Source organism: Xiphophorus couchianus, chromosome 5 (genome assembly GCF_001444195.1).
Source record: "Xiphophorus couchianus chromosome 5, X_couchianus-1.0, whole genome shotgun sequence".
NCBI lineage: Eukaryota > Metazoa > Chordata > Actinopteri > Cyprinodontiformes > Poeciliidae > Xiphophorus > Xiphophorus couchianus.
Genome location: NC_040232.1, coordinates 8,516,302 through 8,541,815, shown reverse-complemented (window position 1 = coordinate 8,541,815; position 25,514 = coordinate 8,516,302). Strand labels below are relative to the sequence as shown.

The 25,514-nt window shown below is 38.8% G+C and overlaps 1 protein-coding gene and 1 long non-coding RNA gene across 6 annotated transcripts in view; both read right to left on the bottom strand.

The window, feature by feature from the left end:
* Positions 1–900: 900 nt before the first annotated feature.
* Positions 901–3,447, bottom strand: LOC114145324 (uncharacterized). The gene is made up of 2 exons (XR_003595660.1): positions 1,587–3,447; positions 901–1,479 (listed from the first exon to the last, which is right to left on the bottom strand). It is a non-coding gene; the product is annotated as an uncharacterized LOC114145324 (long non-coding RNA).
* A 4,477-nt stretch (positions 3,448–7,924) lies between these two features.
* usp34 (ubiquitin specific peptidase 34) overlaps positions 7,925–25,514 on the bottom strand; it is a 66,194-nt gene continuing 48,604 nt past the window's right edge. For 3 of the 5 annotated variants that reach the window (XM_028017438.1, XM_028017442.1, XM_028017443.1), the window contains exons 49-78: positions 25,036–25,114; positions 24,902–24,955; positions 24,726–24,821; positions 24,567–24,631; positions 24,422–24,497; positions 24,245–24,292; positions 24,080–24,145; positions 23,361–23,441; positions 23,075–23,160; positions 22,199–22,367; positions 21,136–21,210; positions 20,886–21,037; positions 20,633–20,786; positions 20,489–20,533; positions 19,711–19,815; positions 19,200–19,347; positions 18,278–18,582; positions 17,002–17,331; positions 15,783–15,940; positions 15,597–15,675; positions 14,673–14,799; positions 13,358–13,465; positions 13,158–13,262; positions 12,945–13,069; positions 11,988–12,111; positions 11,834–11,913; positions 10,572–10,712; positions 10,331–10,471; positions 9,486–9,642; positions 7,925–9,414 (exon numbers count right to left, since the gene is read on the bottom strand). In XM_028017438.1, the coding sequence (XP_027873239.1) occupies positions 8,687–9,414; positions 9,486–9,642; positions 10,331–10,471; positions 10,572–10,712; positions 11,834–11,913; positions 11,988–12,111; positions 12,945–13,069; positions 13,158–13,262; positions 13,358–13,465; positions 14,673–14,799; positions 15,597–15,675; positions 15,783–15,940; positions 17,002–17,331; positions 18,278–18,582; positions 19,200–19,347; positions 19,711–19,815; positions 20,489–20,533; positions 20,633–20,786; positions 20,886–21,037; positions 21,136–21,210; positions 22,199–22,367; positions 23,075–23,160; positions 23,361–23,441; positions 24,080–24,145; positions 24,245–24,292; positions 24,422–24,497; positions 24,567–24,631; positions 24,726–24,821; positions 24,902–24,955; positions 25,036–25,114 (4,207 nt within the window). In that variant the 3' untranslated portion in view covers positions 7,925–8,686. The remainder of the gene's footprint in view (positions 9,415–9,485; positions 9,643–10,330; positions 10,472–10,571; positions 10,713–11,833; positions 11,914–11,987; positions 12,112–12,944; positions 13,070–13,157; positions 13,263–13,357; positions 13,466–14,672; positions 14,800–15,596; positions 15,676–15,782; positions 15,941–17,001; positions 17,332–18,277; positions 18,583–19,199; positions 19,348–19,710; positions 19,816–20,488; positions 20,534–20,632; positions 20,787–20,885; positions 21,038–21,135; positions 21,211–22,198; positions 22,368–23,074; positions 23,161–23,360; positions 23,442–24,079; positions 24,146–24,244; positions 24,293–24,421; positions 24,498–24,566; positions 24,632–24,725; positions 24,822–24,901; positions 24,956–25,035; positions 25,115–25,514) is intronic. The other 2 variants (XM_028017441.1, XM_028017439.1) reach the window with 2 other exon arrangements.

Genomic DNA, 25,514 nt, shown 5'->3' with positions numbered 1-25,514 from the left:
GAGAAAGAAATTGTTTTCCTTTGCTTGATTTTGTTATTTTGTAATTTTTTATTAATTATTTTCATTTTGATATTTAAAATACCAAAATTTTGTTATTTTGGTCCGTCTGTTTATGTAAATTTTAAATATTAAATGACTGATGTTTTGATCAGTCACTCAGTACTTGAGTAGCCTTTTTACCAAATACTTTCTTACTCTTTCTTGAGTAATTTCCTGCTTACCTACGTTTTACTTTTACTTTGGTAAAAATTTGTTGAAGTTGTGCTGCCCGTACAAACAAAACAAAAGGCAGTGAACAAAAGAAGAGAAGAAGAGAGTGATGGTAAGATGGAGTACTGCAAAACCAGAGTCAGACGTTATTTATGGTAGAAGAATTTACTTTTTCTGCTACATATCCTGTCTGTATTCTGTTTATTTGTAATTGTTATACATCAGTGTGAATCACACAGCGTGTCCTGGATCACTTTCGATCCTTCTTTCCTGTCGCAGGTTGTGGTTCACGGCAGCAGCGACGTGACGACCATCTCTCTGAATAAGCCGGCTGACATTGTGAAGGAGAAGATTCCAGAGCTGGAGGAGTACGTTCATGAATAAAGTTCTGTTTATTTTCTGATGTATTTCATCCATTCCTGTTGTCATATCGCGGTTTTGTTTTCTCCCAGGGCTTTAGGTAAAGCACTGGGCTGGACGGTGAACATAATCCAGGTGCAGAACTCTGGTGGAGGAGAAAGTCGAGCGCTGAGGGCATCGGTCAAGACTCTGGTCAGCTTCGTCGCTTTTGATGGCGATGAAGTTGTTAAACCTCAGGAAGTCGCAAAGTAGGAGTTTAATTTTTGACTCAAATGTGGGATTTTTTGGAACATAGTAAATGTGAACTAAGAATGCAATGTAACACCAATCTTAGATTATAAAGGTTTTATTATGCTTCCTTGAACAGGATAGGATACATCTATAGACTATACAAAATTCAAATTCAACAATACTTTATTGATCCCAAAGGTAAATTAAATGTTGTAGCTCATTAATTCAGATTTTTCAAAGCGTTACGGTAGACGGTGATGGCTGGTGGCAGGATCCTGTAGCGGTCTGTGTTACAGTGAATTTGAAGAAGCCTCTGACTGAATAGAATAGGAGGTATTGTAAGATTTATTTGACTTATGTGTTAACAGCCAATATGGCCCCACACTCTGTCCTTGGTACAAGGGGGAGCAGACAAGTCAAAAACCCAAACAGCAAAGCAATCAAGCGCAGTGACACAATAAAACCGCCCTCTTTTCCTCAATAAAATCCAGGGCTCAGTAATTGTCCTTAATAAAAGTCACCAATCCGAGGCCACGGGCTGGGCTCCGCTTCTTAGGTTGCTTCTGGAGGAGGTAATCCGTCTGCAGCGCACTCCGTTGCCGATCCCCAGCTGACTGCACGACGCTTCAGCACCGCTCCACTCTTCGGCGTGCAACGCCCCTCTTCCGCCCGATCCAGCTAAAAGAAAGAGCAGGAAAGCGCCAGCATCCCCGCACCAAAACTCCGCCGGAAAAACGTGCTTCCTGCTAATAGCTACTCTCTGATCAAGATGGAGCGCTACTTACAGGCGCAGGCAGAGGTTCTCCTCTGCCCTAATCCTCTGTACTGGGCCGTTTATTCAGCTCCCGGTCTTCTGCGCCTGACGTGCAGATTCCGTCTTCCCCTCGCTCTGCAGCGTGTCGGTTTCTGTAGCCTACAGAAACAGGTAGTTTTCCCTCTCCGCCTCCTTCCATCCAGGCTTCTTTTATTTTGGCTTTAATCAGCCTCTGCTGACACCTGTATCGGCGGCCAATTAGTGCGCTGCGCCTCCCTAGACAAGCACCTTCAGTCCAGTGCGTTTGGATTGTTAACGGGAAAAAAGAAAAAACAAACCCCAAGCATGCAAAGCACAACAAAAGTAAAAATAGAAACACAATCATATTTTTCCCTGTACAACATATGCATAATTTATGGTACTGAGGATCTTCTGTTAAATATTATTTTACTGATTGCAGGTCTTTCAGTTGTCCTTTTGACTGAATAGCTGCTGTGTTGTGCCTGCAAATATTTTGTAATTTATGTCTAAATTAGGTGAATTTATTGCCAGATCACGTAGCAGTATTTATACCTAAAACGAAAAATTAACAGCCAATCCAGGTGATCGGCAAAGATCGGCCTCATGGGTGATCGGTATCGGAATTGGCAGCAAAAAACCTGATCGGAGCATCCCTCGTAGTCACACACTCAGTCATGGCACTGATGTCATCTCCATGTGGCTGGCAGAGAGTAGTTAAATCAGCTGCTTCAAAACAAGCTTGGAGGGCCTCTTCTGCTTCATGTGACCATTTCCTAACAGGTCGTCTCTTCACCAGGGGTTTGCATTCAGAGCAGAGAAAAAGAAAATTGTGGTCTGATTTCCCTAAAGGAGGTCTTGGTTTGGAGACATATTGACATTGACCTTGACATTAGCATAAAACAAATCCAAAATCTTGTTTTCCCCAGTGGAGCAGCTGACAAACTGGTGAAACGTTGCCAGTGTTGAAGAAAGTGAGGCCTGATTAACATCCCCAGATATTTCCACAAATGCGTTAGGGTTTTGTGTCTGTATCTTAGCAACAACGAAGCTGATGACACTGTCCGGATGACGGTGGGTTTGTTGAAGCAGGTGTATGATGGCATCTTCAACTCCAACTTCCTCTTTCTCTCTCTCCTCTTTGCTCCTGCTCTGCCTTCTTTTCAACTCCCACAGGATTTCTGGCTTCAGCTGTGGTTTTATTTTAGCTTTTCCGATGTTAATCAGCTGCTCCCTGTTGTAAACCACCCTGTTGCTATGGTTACGCATCATAACAAAATAGCACAAGTATGAAAAATATTGCCAAAAATTAGTCCGACCACACAGCATCCAAAACAAGAAGGAACGGTTGTCAAAAAAATCTTTTTTCCTCCGAAACAGCCAGAATGAACCGAATGATGAGAGAAAATCAATTTGTCCACTTGAATTTTCTAGAAGTTTTAATTTTATTGGTAATTTCAACATTTTTATATTTACTCAATTTACACATTACCTGTTGACATACATGAAAGAAGAGCAGGTTGAGGCAGTGCAGTGCTTCACCTTTGCATAATAATTTCAGCTCATAATCAGCTCATTTGCATAATCGTGATATAGCCATAAAACAGTGCATTCCTTAATGAGCTCAAAAAAGGCTGAACTGGTCAGGTGAAATCTCAATATCTGAGAATGGTTTTATGTATCAAACAAGAAGAAATGAACATGCCTTGTATAGCCCACAGACCTATAGCTTGTTCAAGGAAGCATAAAACTGGACCTTTGAGTGGTTGGGCTGTTTGCAGAAGAAATAGAGACCCAAAGAAACTAGAAAAACATGGAAGATGTAAATTTTGTATGATAGATCCCGTTTAAAGCTTTAACTTGTCTGTTTGATTTTCCAGGAAACTGCAGAGTGAGTCTGAAGAGGTGAGAGCGGAGCTGGCCAAGGTGTTGGGAGACGATGTTCGATTTGAAGTGGAAACGGGAAAAGACCCTCCAGGCTTCAGCTCAGGCCAAACTGCAGGCGTCGTTCTGGGGGTTTTGGTTGGCCTGACTTTAGTGGGACTGACTGTTTATGTATTTACAAGGTGAGCCTCAGACTGCTTTCAGTTTCAAAAGCTGAAAATATCAGACTTTTCAAACTGAAATTTTCCAGGTTTTCAAGAGATTAGTGTCAAAATTACTGAGTTTTAGATGAAATGTACTCCTCCTTTTGTGTATATCTAAAATGGCCCTAATACATCGTTGTAAAAACCAGTAACCAAAACTGTACAAAAATACATATATTTTTTAATGGATTTCTAATATTGTGAATAAAGGAGTAAGTGGGTAAACAGAAAATCTTTATTAGATGCATTAGATGTTCTTTATTTATTGTCCATATCAAATAAACAACAAAATTAAAAAAACTTTATTTTCAACTGAGCTGTTTTGTTGCATTTCAGGAAAATCAAACCAAACAGAGGACGGAGAAATTCCATGGAAATTTGGGCAGACGTAAGTGTCATGTTTGAAATGTTTAAATGAAATATATGATCAATTCAAGCATTTAAAAGAGAAGCTAATCATTTGTTTGTGTTACAGTTGTGAATAAATTATTGATTGGTGGACAAATCTATCTTTGCTGAGACGATTGCCTGATGATGACGGTTCATCAAACCAAGCCTGGAGGATCTTGGACTCAGTACCACCTTTATGCACCAGAATAATAATCTTAGACTATTTTATTTATTTCACCTCTGTGACTTTAAAATATCCTTCAAGCACATCAGAGTTTGTCTCTAGTTAAATTTCAGAGTGAAGATTTGCCAACATGAATGGGATCCCATTTCTAGATTAATGTTTGTACAAATCTACTTAATGAAAGTGTTTTATTAGAAATGTTATCAAAGCAAATCACAGGAATCTCTACAAGCCTCCCTTACAATCATTGTTGAAACAACAATGATTAGGAACAAATCAGGATATGGCATCATTCCAGGCTTTTATAATGTGCTAATTTCTAACCAGATAATTCACATAATAAGCCAATGAACTGGAACGTGGATCAATCATCATCAGCGAACAGGTTTGGGACAGAGCCTGCACTAAAACCCACACAATGTCCATAAATAGCCGTCTTAGAAAACTACCATTTAAATGGCTAATTAATGTTTTTGTTACGAACATCTTTGCATGAAGTGTAATTCTACAGGTACTTTAATACACTTCATGTGGGATTAGAGACAAAGTCGGCCTTCTGTCACCTGAAGAACATTTCCAGGATTAGAGGATTAATGTCTCCATGAGATCTAGAGAAAGTCTTCCATGCGTTTATCTTTAGTCACATTTATTACTGCAGCAGCATCTTCATATGTTTGTCTAACAAATCAATCCTTCAGCTGCTGCTGGAGTTCTGACTAAAACCAGGAAGTTAGATCACATCACCCAGTTCTAAAGTCCCTACACTGAGAGAAAAGACTTTAAAATTCTGCTGTTAGTTTATAAATCACTGAACTATTTAGCACCACAATACATTAAAGATCTGTTGTTGTCATAGCAACCCTCCTGTTTCTGGTTCTATTCTGCATTCCCAGAACCTGAACCAAACATAGAGAAGCAGCACTCAGCTTCTATGCGCCACAAATCTGGAACAAACGTCCAGAAAACCAAAAAACAGCCGAAACACTGAGCTCCTTTAAATCCAGACTAAAAACCCTCCTGTTTTAGAGTTGATTTTCAAACATAATTGATAAAATATTAATCAATAATCTGCTGTTACACGATGAGAATGTTATACTGTTTTGTGTCTTGGAGTCTTTTATAAAGGCTATAAGACTGACTGTTCTGTGAGTTTGTATTATATTTTTGTATTTTTTATTATGTAGGGAACTTTGAACTGCCTTGTTGCTGAAATAAAATTGATTGATTAAAATCAATACATTTTGGAAGGAGGTGATAGATACTGAAAAAAATCTGTTAAAGCAAATTTCACTGGATCCTAAATTGTTTCTATTAGCTTTAAACTATGAGAAGCATAATTTCAGTAAAACTCTGTGAAACCTTTTCATCAGGGGAAAAGAGCCCTAGTGCCACCTAGTGGTCAAAGCAGATATTGTCTAATTTACCACTGGAAAGAATAGTATATAGTAGGAAATAAAACAGTATATTTTTGAGCCCCTTTCATTAATTTATTAATGTCAGAGGGCTTGTTGGATTCTTGACATGTTTGAACCTGCTTGATGTTTGATGATGCTCCGTTACCCTGTTGTTTAAGAAGTTTTTATTCATGTTTTTTTACTTTTTATTTTGTTTTTATACCTCTGACTTGAGAGAGAATTATTACTATCATGTAGTAATTATAAAAATATAAAAGCTTAGATTGGTACATGATTGTATTGGTATAAAAAAATCATCTTATATTTATAGAAGTTCAACTTTGGTCTCAGTCTGTCTTTAAAATGGAGATAAAAGTTCTGAGCTTTGATTCAAACGAGGATATTTACTCATTTATATTTACTCATGTTTGGAGACAGAAAGAAATGTAATATTTTTTATAAAGTTTACTGCTTCAGTTTTGAGATCGTTGTCACATTATTCTATGGTGTCAATAAATTCAGTAAATCACATTTTATAGCTTTCTAAGACTTTTACAAAGGATCAGGTTCGTGTATGGATTTATGCTAAAGAATAGAAAACTAATGTTGGAAACAGATGTTTGTAGATGTTTTGACATTTTTTTCAATTAATTTAAACTAGGGAACCATAAACTGTAATTTAAGTCATTTTAATGCTAAATTGTGATTATTTCTTACTTTATAACTTCACTTTCATTGTCAATGCCTCCACTGATCTTTCAAAATGTTGATGCAAATTTTACCTGCTGCAGAAGCCGACTGATATTTTATCCGTCCCTCTTCTGGGCTGGTGTTTTTGTTGTTGTGTAAAATATGAACAAATAAATTAAAGTATTCCTGAGAACTGTCTGAGTCACGAGTTCTGGTTTTATGCTTGTTAACAGCTGCAGATTTATAGAAAAACCTACAGTAACCTTGTTGCAAAAATGTGACCACTAAACTAATATTTTTAGTTTTGTAAAGATTAAATCAAACAAAAAGAGCAGAGCTTTTCTCATGATGTTGGAAGTTTTTTTTTCTTTTTAGGTGCAAATAATGAAGTGTTTACTGAAGGAATGCTAAGCTATTGTATTTTAGGAAATAAAATGTTTATTTTCTTATTTAAAAAGGAATTTGATTATTTATTATTGGCATCTTTTAATGTATTTCTAATATTGTATAAAAAAAGACAAGTGGTTAAATAAAACCTTCAAGAATGCGGCAAAGTTTTTCATCCAAATCAATTTAGTAAAAAATGTTAGTTGTTGCCTTTTACGAATCTACTTATTAAAAATTTATATATCTTCATCTGGTTTTTGGCCCAGTCTTGATGTTTCGGCCCGACTCACCTCTGATCTCCCAGTGCTGCCGTTTCCTCCATGTAGAAAAAATGTTTGTTAGCTTCATGATTCTTAAACGTTCATTTGCATCTTCCTTCCCCAAGTTTGACAACCTGTTGACTAAATACAGCAAACATTTCACGCTTCTGTGAGCAGAAGACCAGGTTAGTTTTTTAACCTTTCAGTCGGAGTTAAATCCATTTTTGGGCCCATTTTGCTTGAGGAATATAAGATGCCTGATGGTGATCACCTTATTTATGAGTTTGATGTTGGTCAATATTTATAATCAAATATAAAAAAATAAAGGGACTCTCAAAATGTTGTGCAGGAATTAAAATGGTGATTCCTGCACAAACATTAAAACAATGAAATGTGCTCAAAAGAAGAAATAGGTACGACGGCATATTAAAGTAGAAAAATATTTTTTTAAAATTACATTTGCACCAAAAATTTCTGCGATTCAAAAGTAGTGAGATTAATCTCAGAAATAAAAACAAAAAAAAAAAACCATGGAAATTTCTAAGTTTGAAGTTGGAAAACTTGCAAGAAAAAATTCAAATTCTGGGATTAATTTTGAAAATCTAAATTTTTTGACAGTTTTAGAAAATTTGAGTTTCTCCCCCGACAAATATTCGACATTTTGAGCTCAGAAGTTTCCTTGTTTTTATCCTACAAATTTATTAATATTAATAAACAATTAATAATTTATTAATATTAACAAATTTATTTATTTATTAATAAATTTGTATTATTTATTTTAAAAAATAATTTTTTTTGTCAAATGTTTTTTTCAATCTACAACGGCTCTAAAACGCGGTCAGACATGAAGCTAAAATGCAGCTGCAGTAATAAAAACATTTTGAACCATTACCATCAAACGGTTCAGTCTGAATTTTTACAGTGAAAAAAAAAAAGTCCAGATGAATATCAGCTCATAATTCTTCATATTAAAACAGTTTTTATTAATTTATTCTCTAATAAAATAAAATCAGAGAAGATCAGAACACAGCAGAAGAAGCAAAATAAACAGCTTGTGGAATGTACTTCAGTAAAAGAAAATAAAAGCTCCAGCTGGTCCAACATGGGGGCTTTATTTCCACCACAGTCAAATAAAGCACCGCTTTCATATATTTATATATATATAGATATATAGATATATATATATAAAGATATCTATATATACTTTGATAAGTTTTTCATATGCACCTTCAGGCAATAACTAGAATGGATTCTTTACAGAATCAAGTTTCTTGTGGTTCTCTTAATTTACAGGTAAACTTAATTTCTGGATATTTAAACCACAGAAAAAAGTCAAGGCAACTTTCCTTTTGCCTCATTCATAAAGTACAAAACTGGCACAGAGGACGACCATTTTTATACACAGTAAAAATGCAATAAAATTAAATTACATACAGAGGAGACAAAAGTTGTGTAAACCTTTCCCCGTTACAGCAAACCTAAAATAAAATCACTTTCCAAAACAAATTCGATTCAGTATAAAACACGCACAAAAACTAAACCTTTTGTTGTTTTTGTTGTTTGCCCTTTGAAGAAAATGTGCTGCAGCTTGTACAACGCGTTACGTTCTGCGTGTGGCGTCCATTTTGTCATCCTACAGAAGGCAATGAAACAGCAGAAGAAGAAGAAGAAGAAAGCGATGCAGGAGTCGGAGGACTCCGGGTGGCTTCGGGTTGATGACATCACGAGGAAGGCGTCGCTTTGACGGACAGTTTGGTAACTATGGTGATGGTGGCCTCCACCGTCCTGTGCAGCATGTCCAGCATGTCGGGTGGGGGGGCGCCGCCGCTCAGGATGACCTGGGAGGTGCCTGCGCCTTCGGATCCGTCCCCGGCCAACCCAATGGCAGACGGCGAGGTGGCGTCCTCCGGGAGCGTCGCAGCAGAACCGCTAACGTTAGCCGCCGCCGCCGCAGAGTCCTTCGCCTCCCCGTCGGCGGCAGTCAGCGGCTGCAGCTCGGTTCTTCGCCGCTCCTCTTCCTGCTCTTCGCCGGTGCCACCCGGCTGCGGCGCTTCGGGCTCCTCCACCTGGACGAACCCGTCACCTGCGTCCTGCAGCAGCGAGGAGGAAGAGGAGGAGGAGAACGAGGAGGATGACGAAGATGACACCTCCATCTTCTCCTCCTTCAGAGCGGAGTCCATGTTCCTGGAAGTGGCTGGCGTCGGTTCCGGAGACGGAGGGTCCTGCTCGGTGCCGGGGTCGATGAGGGACGACGAGTCGCGCGTCTCCGTGTCGGAGGTGCTGGCGGGCGTCAGCGCCTCCTGCTGGTCGGGCTTCGGGTCGCCGCAGACGGGGAGCGCCGAGGAAGTGGAGGAAGACGCCATGCAGAGCGGAGCGGCTGCGTCCGCAGCTCTGTCGTCGTCGCTGCTCACCCTGCGGCGCTTCACCGGCGTCGCTCCTTCGTCCTCGGCTGAAAACAGGAAACAGGTTAACGACCAGAACCGGTCCGAATCAGGTCGGGCCGAAACGAAGGTTCTGTACCTTTGGACTTGAGGTCCTTGGCCTCCAGCTCCAGAGAGCTGCGCTGCTGCAGACAGAGGCGGCAGCGACCCAGCAGCTCCTGCAGGGCGGGGCACAGGGCGGCATCGATGCTCGGGGGCGGCTGGATGGAGAGCAGCAAAACCAACGACCTCAAATCCTGAAATACCAGAGAAGAAGAAGATTAGGAGGATTTAAGGACAAAAAGTCAGAAGGGAAGGAGGAAGTAAGGAAGTGGAGTGAGTGAGGAAGCAAGTAAGGAAGGAAGGAAACAAGTAAGAAAAAGTGAAGTGACTGAGGAAGCGGGTAGGGAATCAAAAAAGGAAGGAAAGAAGAAAGTAAGTGTAGTGAGAGATAAAAAGGAAGGAAGGAAGATAGGAAAAAATAAAGACTGAAGGAAGGAAAGATGAAAGGGAGATATTAAGGGGGAAGGAAATAAGGAAGTAATTAGGGAGGAGAGGAAGTAGGGAAGTGAGTGAAGTAAAGTAAGTGAGTAAGGAGGCAGGAAAGGAAGGAAGTACGAAATTAACTAAGGAAGTGAAATGAGTGAGAAAAGGAAGGAAGGAATTAGAGGGGGAAGGAAGTAGGAAGTAATTAAAAGTTGAGTGGGAAGGAAGGAAGGAAGGAAGGAAGGAAGGAAGGAAGGAAGGAAGGAAGGAAGGAAGGAAGTGAAGTAACTAATTAATGAACAGAAGAAACGTTTCTCTCCTTCCTCTTCCTGTGTTTTTATCATCCACCCAGTTAAACACTGAGGTCAGAATCTAGACATCTCAAGGTCGTTCAGTGACCTTGACGTCACGTCTTCCCTCCAGCTCTGTGTGTGTGTGTGCGTGTGTGTGTGTTCCTACAGCGTTGAGCAGGCTGCTGGTCTTGTTCAGCTCCACGCGGTGAAGCGCCAGCTCCGGCTGCAGGTTGCTCTGCTCCGTCAGCAGGTTGGTCACTAAAACACTGATCAGGTTGGAGCAGCTGGGCCCGGACAGAACCTGGAGCTATACACACACACACACACACGGATTATCATGTCAGAACGTCCAGATTCCCAGCAGCGCCACCACTGTCGTCATGGAAACGCCTGCTGCCGGCCGGTACCTTGGGCAGGAAGCAGGTGAGGAAGGAGTAGACCATGTTGTTGTTGAGGAACGTCCTCTCGTCCATCAGGATGCATTTGATGTATTCGCTGAAGGCTGGGTCGTCACACAGCAGCTTCACACAGGTTTTAGCCAAAACGGACTGAAAATAAACAGAAAGATTAATTCATTCTTTACTGTCTGGACAAAGCACGATAAAAGCGTTTCATATCAGTTGATTGATAATTATTGATACATTTTTTATTTTAAATATCTGAATTATACTGCCAAACTGGTCGATTTTTACTCCATATTGTTGTTTTTATTATTATTTTTAACCTTAAGCTGTTCCTGCTACCAAACACGTTGTTGCTAGGTAACCAAAGAGTGAGAGAGTTAGTTGATTCCACCAAATTTGCTTAAAGTCTTTCCTCTGCCTACATTTCCCAGAATGCTGTGCGGTTCGGGATCAGAGTTCAGTGAATATTCTAGATGTTGAATTTTCTATCAGATGTATTGATAATAATCACATATCTATCGAGATATATATTGTTATTGATTTATTGTCCAGCCCTTAGACCAACTTCACAACAAACACAAGTTGGAAAAAACCCCAACTAAAAACAACTCAAGTTAGCAATAATTCCACCCAAATATTTATTTTAGAGTAAAACAAGAGACGCACCGATCCACCTTTTTCACCTCTGCTGATATCTGAGGTTTTGAATCAGCCGATACCGATCCGATACTGAAAAACTGTGCTGAATTGACTTAAAACGTTTCTTTTTTTAAAAACTTTTTTCCACTGATTATTCGGATTTTTGAAACTGTCATTTTCTTTTTGCACATTTTATAATTGTTTTATTGACCTTTGACAAATACCTGCTTCATATCCTTCCTCAAATAAAACTTTTAGTTAAATCTCACTGATCCACTTTTTTAAACTTTTGATACCGATACAGATATCTGAAAGGTAACTATACCGATACTGATACCAATCCAATACAGAAAAATCAGTGCTGAATTGTCTTAAAATGTTTCTTCTTTTTTTTAACACAGACATAAATGCACTGAATCACAAACTTATTTGATAACTTTGCACCAGCATGGCACACATAAATACACCAACACTTTCAAAAACTTGGTGAAATGTAAAGCTTATTTTACTTGGTCAAATGTAAAAACAACCCAATTTTAATCTGTTCAGCCAATTTATTAGAATTTTACCATTTCTATCAACATTTTCTAAGGCGATAAATGATAAATGAGAGCTGTTCAGAGTACCTGTGACTGGCAGAGCTCTGTCCACAGTTTGGGGAAGAGTGCAAGATGAAGAGGAAGTCCTTCGTACGCTATCAGGACGCCTGAGGGGGAGAGAGAACGGGGTTAAGACAAATCCAGGAGTATTTCTGCCAGCATTGCTGCTGTTACTGATTACTTAGTTTGACGAGCGTGTCGGTGAACTTCTCGCAGTTGATGGCGACGCGACACAGGAGGTGAATGAACTGATGGTAAGACAAGAAGTAATCCAGCAGCATCCGGTCGTAGACCTCGTCTTTACCCTGAAGGAGACGCACAGATTAACACCGACATCCTGAACAGGTCGGACCAGGCGCCATCGGGAGGATGGGGAGGTTTCCTGATGCCCAGGGGTCAGCAGGTCTTTTTTTTGTTTATTTTTAAAAACCCATAAATAAAGTCATAGTAATAATAAATAATGAATTATCACACATGTATGTAATTAGTTGTTACTTTAGCTTTTCACCAATTAATTAAATTTACTTTTTTTTCCCCTCTTAATTAAAATTAAATCATACTCGTTTACATCAACCCGTCCTGGAAATTAGCATTTGTTGCTATAACCTGCGATAACCTCTCCTCTTAAAAGGTTAAATAAATGTGTAAATAAATAAACAATATATATAAAAAACAGAACTGTAGGCCTGTCACAATAACAAATTTTACTGGATGATAGAATGTCCCAGAGGTTATTGCGATAAATGATAACATTGGGGGTATTTTTCAGACCAATTTCAAGTAATATAACGTATTGTCATAATAATGCAAGAGCATTTTCTCAAAAAACAAACTTTAAATTCCAACATTTACCACAGGAACTGGAAGACATTTTAAATAGCCAATATAAAATAAACAGAACAACAGAAACAACAAATAAAACTAATTATGAAGTTTCTATAAACAAAATTAGGATTCCAAAACAATGAAGCTGGCTGAGACCAAAAGCATCAGGCTGAAGACTTTTGTCATCCAGTTTTTGGTAGACAGAAAGAAAAACGACAAATTATGCAAACGGAAATTATTGACTTTGTTTTAATTTATTGCGACAGGCCTACAGTACTGTACTAAATTTGAATGAGAACAAAAATGGAGGTACCTTGCTGCTCTCCACCAATGAGGGCAGCAGACACATGTTGAGCTCCGGTCTGGGAGGGCGGATGTTGTTTTTGGCCCCCATCAGCTTGATGTTCTCCCTGCAGGGCAGGTAGGGCCCGAACGACACTAAACAGGAGTAGAAGTTCATTATTATTGGCTTATCATGAACTAAAAGCAAACAACTAATGGGTGTTGGGGGGGCAAAGTTGCTCACTGGGGATGTTGCTGTGGTGGTAGGTGCAGTGGTTGTGCTGCAGGAACGGCACCAGGGTGTGCAGGAAGTCATGTGGACTCAGCAGCACCAGCTCCTTCAGCACATCTGAAACAAACACAGCAACACATGAAATTACAAAAACCTCTCCACAGTCAGAAAGAACGGCTCCTGACTCCATTTTAAAGATGAGGTGAATTTACCCAGGCAGGCGTTCCGCAGCTCAGGTGGGCTGTACGAGTTGAGCAGAGTCAGCAGCTTGTGTGCAAAGTCGATCCTCTCCTGCCACTGGATCAGAGCCTGCTTCACATCTGAGGAGAAGAGAGAGAAATCGGCTGTGAACATTGAATATCTCAGAAACATTTATCAGCGGGTCGACTGCAGATACCTGATAAAAACTGCATGAAGGAGAAAACATGACTGGAGAATATTCTGAGGCAACTTTTACCGTGTTTTACACCAAGATCTTCTACTGAAGGTGGGAGAGCAGGAATCTAGTATGAATGTCAGATTGTGGACATCCATGCTGGCATTTGCTCAATCAATCACCTACTCTGTTCTTACTCTTTTTTTTTCACCCCTCTAGGGGTCTTTTGTGGGCTACAGTGTCCCTTATATGACAGTAGGCTGACAGGAAACGGGGAAAGAGAGGGGGGAAGACATGCAGCAAATATCGTCGGGTCCGGGAGTCGAACCCGCGACGGCCGCGTCAAGGACTCAAGGCCTCCAAATATGGGTCGCGCTAACCACTACGCCACCATGGCACGCCCGTTCTTACTCATTTTTAATAACATTTCGTCTGTTATTAAACTTCTGTTTTTCTGCACTGACATTCTGTATAGTAAATAGTCTTTTTAAACATTCAATGTACATTCTGGCTCACAACTCTGATATTTCTATTTGTAATAACTGTACAGTATTTTCTGTTAATCTTGTACAGTATATTGATATTATCTAGTCCTGTCGCAATAAGCAATGATTTAATTGCATGATAAATTGCAATGAGCTTGATAATTTCCATTTGCATTATGTATCGTTTTTTTCTTGCATTTCTCCTTCTACCAAAAACAGGACAAGAAAAAGCTCCAGTTTAGCGACTCTTTTTTTGATGGACAATTTTATTCACAGACTTCAGTATCCATTTTATTTGTTGTTTCTGTTATTCTGTTTATTTTGTATATTTGTCATGTCTTGCAGATGCAGTGCTAAATATTCATGAGATCTTTGAGAATGAGGTCTTGAATTATTGTGTCCATTTTATTACTTGAAAATCTTCTTTTCTAAGCTATTTTTAAAACTCTTGTGTGAACCTTTATACTTGATGCTGCACCTTCATGGTCCACCTGAATTTCCCCTTTGTGAGACAATAATTTCTATTCTATCCTAATGTGATTGCACTGGTGCGTCTAACCTTTCTGCGTTTTTGGGTGCACAAACGTAGGTCCACGTTTTTCAACCGCCTCTCTCTAGTTTCACCTTTTTTGTTTAAACCCACGTCCAGAGGAGAGGTGGTCTGACCTTTGCGCTGCAGGTATGGCCGGGTGGATTTGAGGACGGACAGAAAGATGGAGAGCAGCTCCACCAAGTCTCCAGTGACGTGGCACGCCGTGGCCTCGTGGTACATCATGTGCAGCGTGTTGAAGGACTGAAGGGACACACGAGGAGAAAATAACAAAACTCTGAAAAATCCTCTATAGTTCAAAACAATTAACATTAACTGTTGCTTTAGATTAAGACTTACTAATTTTGGGGTAAACACTAATGATTAATCGGATTAATCATGATTAATCGATTATTGAAATAACAGTCAACTAATTTAGTAGTCAATTAATAATTAACTAAAGTACATAGACTCTAAAAAAAAAAAGGCCATTAGCTGAGAGTATAAAACACTCATAGCAGTAATTAAGCCAAAACTGTGCAAAAAAAAAAAAAGCATTAAAAACCCTTTTGCTACAAATATATTCTACCCAAGTCTGCAAAGTAAAAAAATTTAATAAAATCTATTACAAACTTTTTATAATGCAATTATAAATCAGATTGGTTCTTCACTGTGTTGATGAAAAGTCAAGCAGAAGCGACTGAGCTTTTCACATGTTGATCTTAGAAGTAAGTTGTTGTTTTTTTTTTTGCTGCATCCTTTGCTACAAAAGACCAAGCATTCACTAAAGGAATAATATGTTACTGCATTTCATGCAATAAAATGTTAATTTTCTCAACTAAAATTTTATTTATTTGCATATTTTAATGTTTGTTAGTATTGTATGACATTAAAAATCATGTACAGCAGGGTAAATAAAAAACTTGCAGAATGTGCCATTTTAAAAAAAAAATCTGATTGTCAGAATAACTGATTACTAAATGATTGTTAGTTGCAGCCCTAAAACACTGTGATACCATGAAAACATGCCGAGTGTCAACAGGAAAGTGAGGTGATCCTACCTCAGTCATGAGGATGAGCCCCCTGTTGAACACAACTAGGAGTCGGTCCTCGTCGTTCTCCAGCAGAACTCTGAAGGCACTGGGGGAGAGCAGCGCACAGGAAATGGGTTCAGAAGGTGAGTTTTCCTCCATCTGATGCTCTGTGTGTGTGTGTGTGTGTGTGTATGTGTGTGTGTGTGCATAAACCTGATGAGGGTGGTCCAGCAGGAGCGTCCATCCAGGCATCGCAGGTAGCAGCTGATGGTGGTTTTCTTAAACTGTTTGATGTCATCCAACTCCTCCTCCTTCATGTCGACGCGCTGAGCCACAAACAGCTGCATCAAGTTGAACAGCTCCTCCACCGCCTGCAGGGGGCGACAACAATCAGCACAGGTCCGCTTTCCCTCCATGCTTCCATCATCGCATTAGTTCTCACATGATCCGATGAACCCGATTGTTTTGGTAAGTTATCGTCTGCTAGTATCTCAGCTGTGATTACGGTGGAGGAAAAGTCAAAGAAAAGCAACAGGCAAGTATAAAAATATACAGGCAATTTAACGGTGGACGAGAAAATTACATTTTCCAAACAGTGAATGCAGCATAGAAAAGTCTAAGAAAGAATTTTGTTTTTTTTAATAAAGTCATAATATTACAAGATGATTAAAATGAGATAAAGATATGAAACAACAATAAAGTCAAAATAATGTGACAATAAAATCAGTATTATGAGAATAAATTCTGAATATCTTGAGAGTAGTTAGACTAATAAAATAAATTGTAATAATATGCAAATAGCTGTAATAGTACAAGATTAAAGTCAAATTAATACAAAAGTAGTCGTAGTGATACAATAAATAATAATAATAAAGTCAAAACAATACAAGATTAAAGTTGTAATGTGAGAAGAATAAAGTAATATTACAAGTTTGAAGTCGAGATAATTCGAGATTAAAGTTGAAATAGTATGAGAAGTTGTAATGTTACGAGAATAAAGTTGCAAAGTTGGAATATAATAAGAATAAAGTCGAAATAACATGAGTATAAAGTCATAGTGGTTCCAGAATAAAGTTGTAAAATTACAAAAATAAGTCAAAATATGAGAATAAAATCATATTATTACCAGAATAAAGTCATAATATTGGGAGTATTAACTTTTTGAGAAGTCCTCCATGAAAAAGTAGTTAAAATGAGGAATGCCGAGTTTCTTGTAAAGTTACTTTTTGTATCGATTTTACAGATAATTTTTAACAGATCAGCATCAAATTATTATCATTAGCAGGACTCTGAAACAATTTATTTTGAAGAAAGAACCACACAGAGTTGCCCTGCTGGTCACATCAGAACTAAAATCAGTTCCAGAAAGTCAAATCTATAAAAACTGAACTCCAAGTTATTTGAGTTATTAACGGTTCCTCTGTCTCCTCACCCCTGGATACTGGCTGGCGTGTGGCGTCAGGTTCTTGAAGGCCCACTGGATGTTCTGGTGCGACGCCAGCTGGCGGGTGAAGGTGGGCGATTGCTCGCAGCACATCCGCAGGATGCCGTAGTAGGCGGGCAGCATGCCTCGGTTGAACAGCACCACCTCCTGGTCGTCGTGATCGGCCAAAATGTAGTTGAAGGCGATGTTCTTGGTCACCACGGGGTTCTGCACCACCAGCCTGACGTTCTCAGGACAATCCACACACACGTTGTACCAGAAGGACAGCAGCGCCTGCTTGTTGTGGTTAGTGGCGATGGCCGGCTCCGACAGCTTCGGCTGGAAAAGCAAAAAGAGTAAAAGAAAAACAACACATGAGACCAAAACCGGTTACAGCACAAGTTTATTAACTAGGGCTGCAACTAACTATTATTTTAATAACTGATTAATAGAAATTCAAAAAACGGCCCATTCTACAGATTTTTTATCTAACACAAAAAACATTAAAATATTCAAATAAAGACCAAATTAAATTTCTCTTGAATAAGAAAATAAATATTTTATTTTCTAAAATGCAGTAACAGCATTCCATTAGAAGCAAAGGATGCATCTGCAGCTAAAACATATTTCTAACAACATGTGAAAAGTTCAGCGCTTTCTGGTCGACTTAACACAGTGAAGAGTTGATCTGTTGATTATTTTTTAGATTAACCGATTAATAATATTATAGCAAAAAGGTGCAACTTGAGTTCTGGGTATAACATATTTACAGAGAGTTTTTTTTCCGTCTTTTTGTTGTTTTTCTTTGTTCAGTTTTGGCTTAATTACTCCTCTTAATATGTTATTTGAGGAAATTGCCTTTTTTTAGTCTGCGTAATATACTCCAGGTAATAATTAAACGCTTACTAAAATTGTTGACGATTACATGAATAATCAATTCATGTAATCAGTGATAAATTTTATTTAGAAATGTACAGCTCAAACATAAATATCAACATTTGATGAACTGCATCAGATTATAGCATAAACTAATTAGCATCTGCAGTCCTTTGAAAGGTTACAAAAATGGGTAAACAATAATAAAATAAAACTAAAAATATAACACTACATGTGCTTTCTAATCAAAGTACACAAACACACACATACAGACTTAATCACTGGCGCGCACACACACACACCCTGTCATACAGTTAACATTTACATATCTGAGCTGTTTTTAACAATATTTTATTTTCAAATTTAACTAAGATTTGAAAACTGGATGAGTAGCTAAATGATAAAGTACCTGGAAGAGGTTCCACAGGTCCATGAAGTAGCCGGAGAACATGAGTTTCTCCGTCTTGGAGATGAGGCAGTAAGTCATGAAGCTGAAATATTGCACCAGCTTGGTGGTCCCGTGAACGCTGGCGTCCACGTACAGCTTGGCCCGGCCCAGCAGCCCCAGCAGCAGGTTGTAGACCTGATGCAGCACCACGGTGGTGTCAGGAGACAGCGGCAGCTCGCGGGTGGGCAGGTGAAGGGAGCGGGTGGAGCGGAACATCTGGCGGAAGGAGTTACTGGGGATGAGGGAGACCAGGAGGTACGCGGCAGCTGCAAGGAAGACAGTTAAGACTGTAAATTATTTAAATACAAAAACAACTTCAGCAATTCTTTGGGATTTATTGTGTTTTATTGCTTTTTAAAGGGGAATTATTATGCAAAATTCACTTTTTGAACATTTTTACACTTCAATTGGAGTTTAAACTGCTTCTGAAAACAGCCCATGTGGAATATGTGGAAAATGAGCCTTTTGAAAAACCTTCTGAATGTTGAGTCCCAATTGATGGGCACTCTGCCGTTACCTAGCAACCCCAGCTGAGTTCCAGCACGTTTGGTCAGCTGGTTTTACTGCTGTCTAATGGCTGCTGGAAAAGTCTAGTGTTTTGTTATTGACTTATCAAAAACAGCTCATTCTGGAAGAACATCAAAATAATCAGAACTGATCAGAATAAAATCTCATTATCTAAGAACGATTTTGAAAAAAATTATTCAACATGTTTTGTGTAGCCCATGGACCTATTCTAACATGTTCAAGGAAACATGATAGGTCACCTTTAAATAACTAAGATTAATTTATCTGAAAATAAATGGGAGCAAAATGGTGGCTGCCTCTATAGTTTTAATAACTTTAATGTTTATTAGTTGGGTTATCACGGAGGGTTTCTCACATGTGCGGACTCGGGGGTAGTTGTGCGCCAGAAGGAAACGTTCCACCCAGTTCTCCATGTTCTGCAGCACCCAGCTGTGAGCCAGTTTGTTCCTGGGAGTCTGGACGGCCAGCCAGTCCAGACACTGGGAAGGGTTGTACTCGATTACCTGTTAGGAAGCACAGGGTTGAAACATTAAAGCTAGGGTTAGTCGCACTTTTCAAAGTTTGTGTTGAGCGTATGCGAGACAAGACAGTGGTATGGCGTTTAAAGTTGACAGGTGTCTTGGAGACGTATTATCATAAAATGAGCCTTCGGAAGGTTTATATAAATGCCAGTGAAGGGGGAGCTGCTCTGGAAGAGCATCTTCCCAGTCATCCAGTTTGTGTGAACGATGACGCAGGCAATCTGCACTGAGTTACAAAAATTCAGATGTGCACAAGCAGGCGCTGAGGCAGCGTGTCATGTTACAGTAATTTTAATAATACAATACTGAGTAATTTGATTGATCAGATCGATTGGCTCTACTTACCTCCCAGATCCTTTGGAGGATGTAGGAGGCGAAGGAGGGCATCCCCGGAGGTCCGCCTGCGAACTCCATCAACATCGTTAGCAGCTTGAAGAAAGGATTGGCAGCCTGATGGGAAAGAGGAAAACATTTTATACAAGGAGACATAGTCAAAACTCTTTGAGCATGTTTAAATTATTTTAAAGGGGTAGTACATATTTTTCAGGAACATAGTAATACTTTACAGCACAATCAAGTAACTACGTTGCCTTCAGTTGTTATAAAAATGCTCTTGCATAGCATATGATTTAAAAGAAATTAGATTTTGTGTTTAACGCCTTTAAACGGGGTTTCTGTCTCTTTAAAAACTCCTGTTCTTTATGAAACTTTAGGAAGTCATCGCAACATGGCTCCTCTATTGACCCTTTAACAAAGTTTTTGCCACCATTTCACTGAGAAATATCTCTACAACGAGCTCAGTAGTTGCACAGTTCCACCAGCTGCATGCTAATTGCTGCTGGCTAGTCTGAAGGTCCTGAGTAGGAAAGGATTTCTCTGTGAGGCAAAAGCTCAGAAACTTGGAAAATGCAGCTCTGAAGAGGAGCCAGGTCCAACCAGGCTTTGCGAGGCTGAATGGTTGCCATGGCGATTAAAGGATTTCTCAAACATGCATGAAAGAATCAAATCAACACTCCAAGTGTGTTGTTGTTGAGGGAATAACATTATAACATGATGAAAAAGGTCAATTTTACATAATACTGCCCCTTTAAACAAGAGGATGTTCCTCATCTACAGTTGTTACCTCAGGAGTGAGCTTGGCAATGGAGGTGAAGAGCATCGACACAATCTAAGAAGAAAAACAACCATTACTCCATTTTTAAAAATTATCTATTGCTGATTAAAAGAAACTGCTACCACACAGGTGACCTAAACAACAAAAACCTACGTGTTCAGCCAGGCGGTTGTTATAGCGACAGAGGCTGAAGATGAGGTTGCAGGTCTGTCTGATGTTGATGCCGTCTCTGATGTGCTGGAACAGGAAGGGGAAGCCTTTTCCTCCGGTTAGAGCCGCCATGTCGCTCTGGGAAAGAGTCAGATGTCTGGATGGACAAAGGAGAGAGAGACGTGATTTATTTTTGATTTATTTATTTTGAAGAGATTAATATTCACTCCATCGTATCTGCAAAAGGCAGTCGGACCTCTCTGACCGAGATTGCTCCACAAGCAAAGCGATGAGCGCAATCATCTTCTCCAGAGCAGCTGGACGATATTTCTCCTCTGCTAAAGACAAGATGTCCTCCTCTTCATCCTCCTCCTCTGCCTCTTCCTCTGACAGCACCTCAACCTGAGGCTGAGGAGGAACACAGCTCAGTTTGATCCCATTATAATTACCTGCTGGTTGTGCAGTTTTTACCACAAACAGAAGTAGTTATCTGTGTGTAAACTTACATTTTCTGGACCTTTGGTTCCCATGTAAAAGTGCACCATGATGGAAATGGCTTGTAGTGACAACAGGAACTGACTCTGTTCAACACGGGGAAAAACAGAAACAGACATTTAGCTTTCAGATCCTAAAAAATATTGACAACAGCAGCTATGGAAGACTTTCATCGGGTAAAACACCTGCTGTCCTGCTTCTTTTAAACTTCTTTTACAGGATAGCATAGGACTGAGGCAATTAAACGTGATAAATCGATAACTAAAATAATTGTAATTTAGTAAGTGATTAACTGATAACTGAAGCATACAGACTCTAAAAAAGGTTAATTGCTGAAAAACAACATATTAAGAGCAGTAATTAAGCCAAAACTGTACAAAAAATATGTAACTTTTGTATGTAAGTTTGGTTTCACCGAGTTGTTTTTATAAAAAAATATTTGTCTGCAATTAAGTTCTACCAAAATCGATACAAATTGCATAGTTTAGCATTTTTTGCTTTCTAATTGGTTTATCCCAAAAATAATCAACAGGTCAGTCTACAACATATTGATAAGTCTGAGTTTTTCATATGTTGATGTAAGTTTGGTTTTAGCTGCTGATGGATTCTTTGTGACAAATGATCAAGCGTAAGCTAAAGGAATGCAATGTTTTAGCCCATAAAATGTTTATTTTTTATTTAAGGAATTTAATTACTTGTTTACTTGCATCATTTAGTGAATTTATATTATATGAAAAGTTCAAATGAAAAATCTGCAGAGTGTGACTATTAATACAATTAATTTACTGTCAGAATAATTAATTAGTAAAATAATCATTGCAGCCCCAGGATAATAATAAAAAATCGGTTTTACACCCATGTTTTCTGACCCAGCTCCTCAGGGACCCACTACTCCTGCATGCTTCAGGTATTTTCCCGGTTGAATAAATTCAGCTGAATCGTCTCCCCAGCAGGTCACCAGAGAGTTTGATAAAAAAAAAAAAAAATCATCCATTGATTCAGAGCCGTTGTGCTGAGGCAGAGAAAACGTTTACTCGTTTGTGGGCTGAGTGCCAGAATAAATATGAAACGAACCTCTTCCTCCCCCATCTTGGCAAACTCGTAAAGAAAGGCGAAGTACTCGGTCAGGTGTTTGCTGTGTGGCTTGACGCCGTGCTCCATGATGGACAGAAGGGTCTTGACGAATCGAGTGACACAGGATCGACTCCCGATGTCTTCCACGGGGCCGTCCATGTCATCGGAGCTGAATGCACACAAAAGAAAAGAGAGGGGTGCACTGAAAGTTACGCACAACACAACTGATCAATACAAAAATACTTTGTCAAACTAAATGAGAAACATAAACGGCTGAGTGTAAAGTATTTTTCACACGTTAAGGATGCATTCACACCAGCACTGTTTAGTCTGCTTTAATCAAACTACAAAGTCCAGTTTGTTTGGGGAGATGTGAATGCACAAATGAACTCCAATGCAAACTAAAAAAGTGAAGTCCAGTTCGCCTACAAAACTGCTGAAGTGAACAAAAGCAGGAAGCAGGGTATAGTGTGGGGCATTCTGGGTAAATACATCCAAATCTAATGCGCCTGTCTAGCGGTAGAAGGAGAAATGACTCGGGGTTTTTTTTTTTTTACCAAAGACGAGAAAGAAATTCTACAACCACTAAAATCTGATGCCTCTCGATCTTATTTTACATCTCATGAAGAAATGTAAACTAAGATGGCATTTCCTTCAGTGTTTCCTGGTGCAGCGCCAGAGAAAAAGGTTTTTCAAAGGTTTTTCAAAGAATCAACTGAAAATGTAACAAATCTTGCAATTTTGGTCCCCAATCCAATCGAATCTACCAAACTCAGGTGTGAAAACAAAACACAAACTGTGTGTATGAACTTTACATCTTTACTGGAAAAGTAAACAACAGCTGCAGTGGAAAAGGATCAGTCAGCTGAGACGTACCCGTCCTCCATTCCAGGCTGCAGGTAGAGGTGAGCATGAACTGGCCGCAGCCTCTGGATGACATGAATGCACAACCTCTGGAACATCTGGAAGACAAAGTTTGGGAATTATTTTTTACAAATTTTAGAACCAGATGGCACTGTCTAGGTATTCTAAGCTGTTTGCTAAGTAGATGTTTTTATATTTTAAAAAAAACAAACTTTTATTCAACCAGATAAAAAACCCACTAAGATGAAGACCTGTGAAATTCAGACATTCAGTTGAATGCATTTCTATTCTTGCACACCTGTCTGACGATCTGATTGGGGCATTTTATGAGGATCTGCATCGGCCACCAGTTATCGTCCGCCATCCGATCCAAAAACCACTGAAACACAGCAAGGAAAAAAGCAACTGAACATGTAGGAACAATATTTGATCATGTAAAACGAGTTGCATGACTCGTATATAATAGTTAATTATTTAACTATGATTGTGCACAATTATAGTTAAATATTGTAAACAAGAAAAGTCCCAAAGGGCAATTAATGTTAGAGTAAGTAAAATTTTTAAAAAGATATCAAAACTAGGTGACATACAAAGTTGTAAAAATGAGGGATTTATGAAATCAGTGCATATAAAAAACAAACATTACAGACTAGCAAAAAGTGGTATTGATCAATAAGCAAAAAGAACAAACAAAAACAGAAAGTAAAACATCAAAAAAGTGAGACAAAAATAAAATAAAATGGATCAACTTAAGGATAAGACAAAACACAGAACATAACCAAATGGTGTCACAACAAAAATTATATTACTTAATATATGTAGGGTAGGAAAATTTCTTGACAATTATTTATATTTTTTATTCCCCGTTTTCTAATATTCCTTGTTTTAATTAATCTAGGGTCACACAGATACTTTAGGCAGAAATGGGAATGAGATAAAGATTAAGCCAGAATAAATAAGTAAATAACTTAAGATGAAGGTTAACAGGCCAGTAGAAAATCGTGGTAAAGCTCAAACCTCGCAGGCTGCCTGGTTGTTGTTGAACTGCTTGGTTAGAAGTTCAATCCACTGCAGCATGGTGGGCTGGATAATAAGGAAGAATAATAGTCAACTTATTCTGTATCACTAAGCAATTATTCTGGATAGAAACTGAATATTCATCCACACTGTAGCATACGTTACCTTCTCCTTAGAGTGAATGAAGGTCTCAAGAACAAAAGATGTGCTGAGCTGCAAAAGAAAGAACATAAATAAAACCCATTTTAAAAAAATATATATACAATTTTTGATGCCATCTGACGTTTTGTATAAAATTTTACTTTACTCCATGAATTGAAAAAAAGATGAACAGCTTCTAACCTTTGCAGTCATGAGTGAGACGGCTTTAGGGTCTGGTAAGGTGCTGGGGATGCTGCTGCACAGCTGCCACATGAATCTGAAAACACAGCGGGAAATTATAAAACAGTGAAGCAAAAGGTAATGCAATAAAAGTGACGAGACTCACCCAAAATATGTGTGCTCAAAGATGTTTTTGTCCTGCAGAAACTGCATGTTGTCATGCCAAATCCACTGAAAGCGTCGCAGAGAAATGTGAGTGAGTGATGCTCGTCATAAATGTGAGTTAAAATTTAAAACTTAATGGGGAAAATAAATAACTGGCTACCTCGAGTAGGTCAGGAGAGACATCAAAACTGAAATCTTTTCCGTTTTCTTCCTCCAGCTCCACTCGCTTGTAGAACAGCATATAGGCACTGTGTGTCTGCACATCAGATTAACACATAAATGCTGTTAGATCAGTTACATACAGAAAAAATATCCAAACAGGAAATAAATTCTTACCTTCTCAAAGGAGAAGTCCATAAACTTGTCGGTGACAGAGTCGTAGGTTTTCGTCTGATGGGTAAATAACAGAATATATCAACTGTGTCGGCGGGAAGCAGTAATTTAATTTGTAAAGCAGCTGCATCTCGTACCGTCATCTCTCCTCCGAAGCACTCAGAGGCCAGCTGGGCGGAGTCGAAGGGTTTCACCTCTGCATCGTTAAACAGATACCTGCAGGTTTTCACACAAAGTCAGAGATGGATGTAAAACCTGGAAATCCTCATCAGGATCAGGGATGCACTGATCCACTTTATTCACTTCTGATACCGATATTTGAGGTTTTGCATCAGCACATACCGATCCGATAGATAAACAAATTAATTTACTTAAAAATATTTCCTTTTTCTTTTCTTTTTTTCAAAACCCAGCTAACTAAAGAAATAAATGTGCTGAATTACAATTTTGTTTGCCAACTCTGCAGCAGTAGATACACCACATACTTGGTCAAAAACAAAACTTTATTTTGATTAGTCAGTAAAACAGCCAAAAGAAATAATAAACTAAAACTGACAAAAGCAATAGATAAACTTCATCAAACCTTCTTTCAAACTGTTCAGAAAGTTTGTCATTA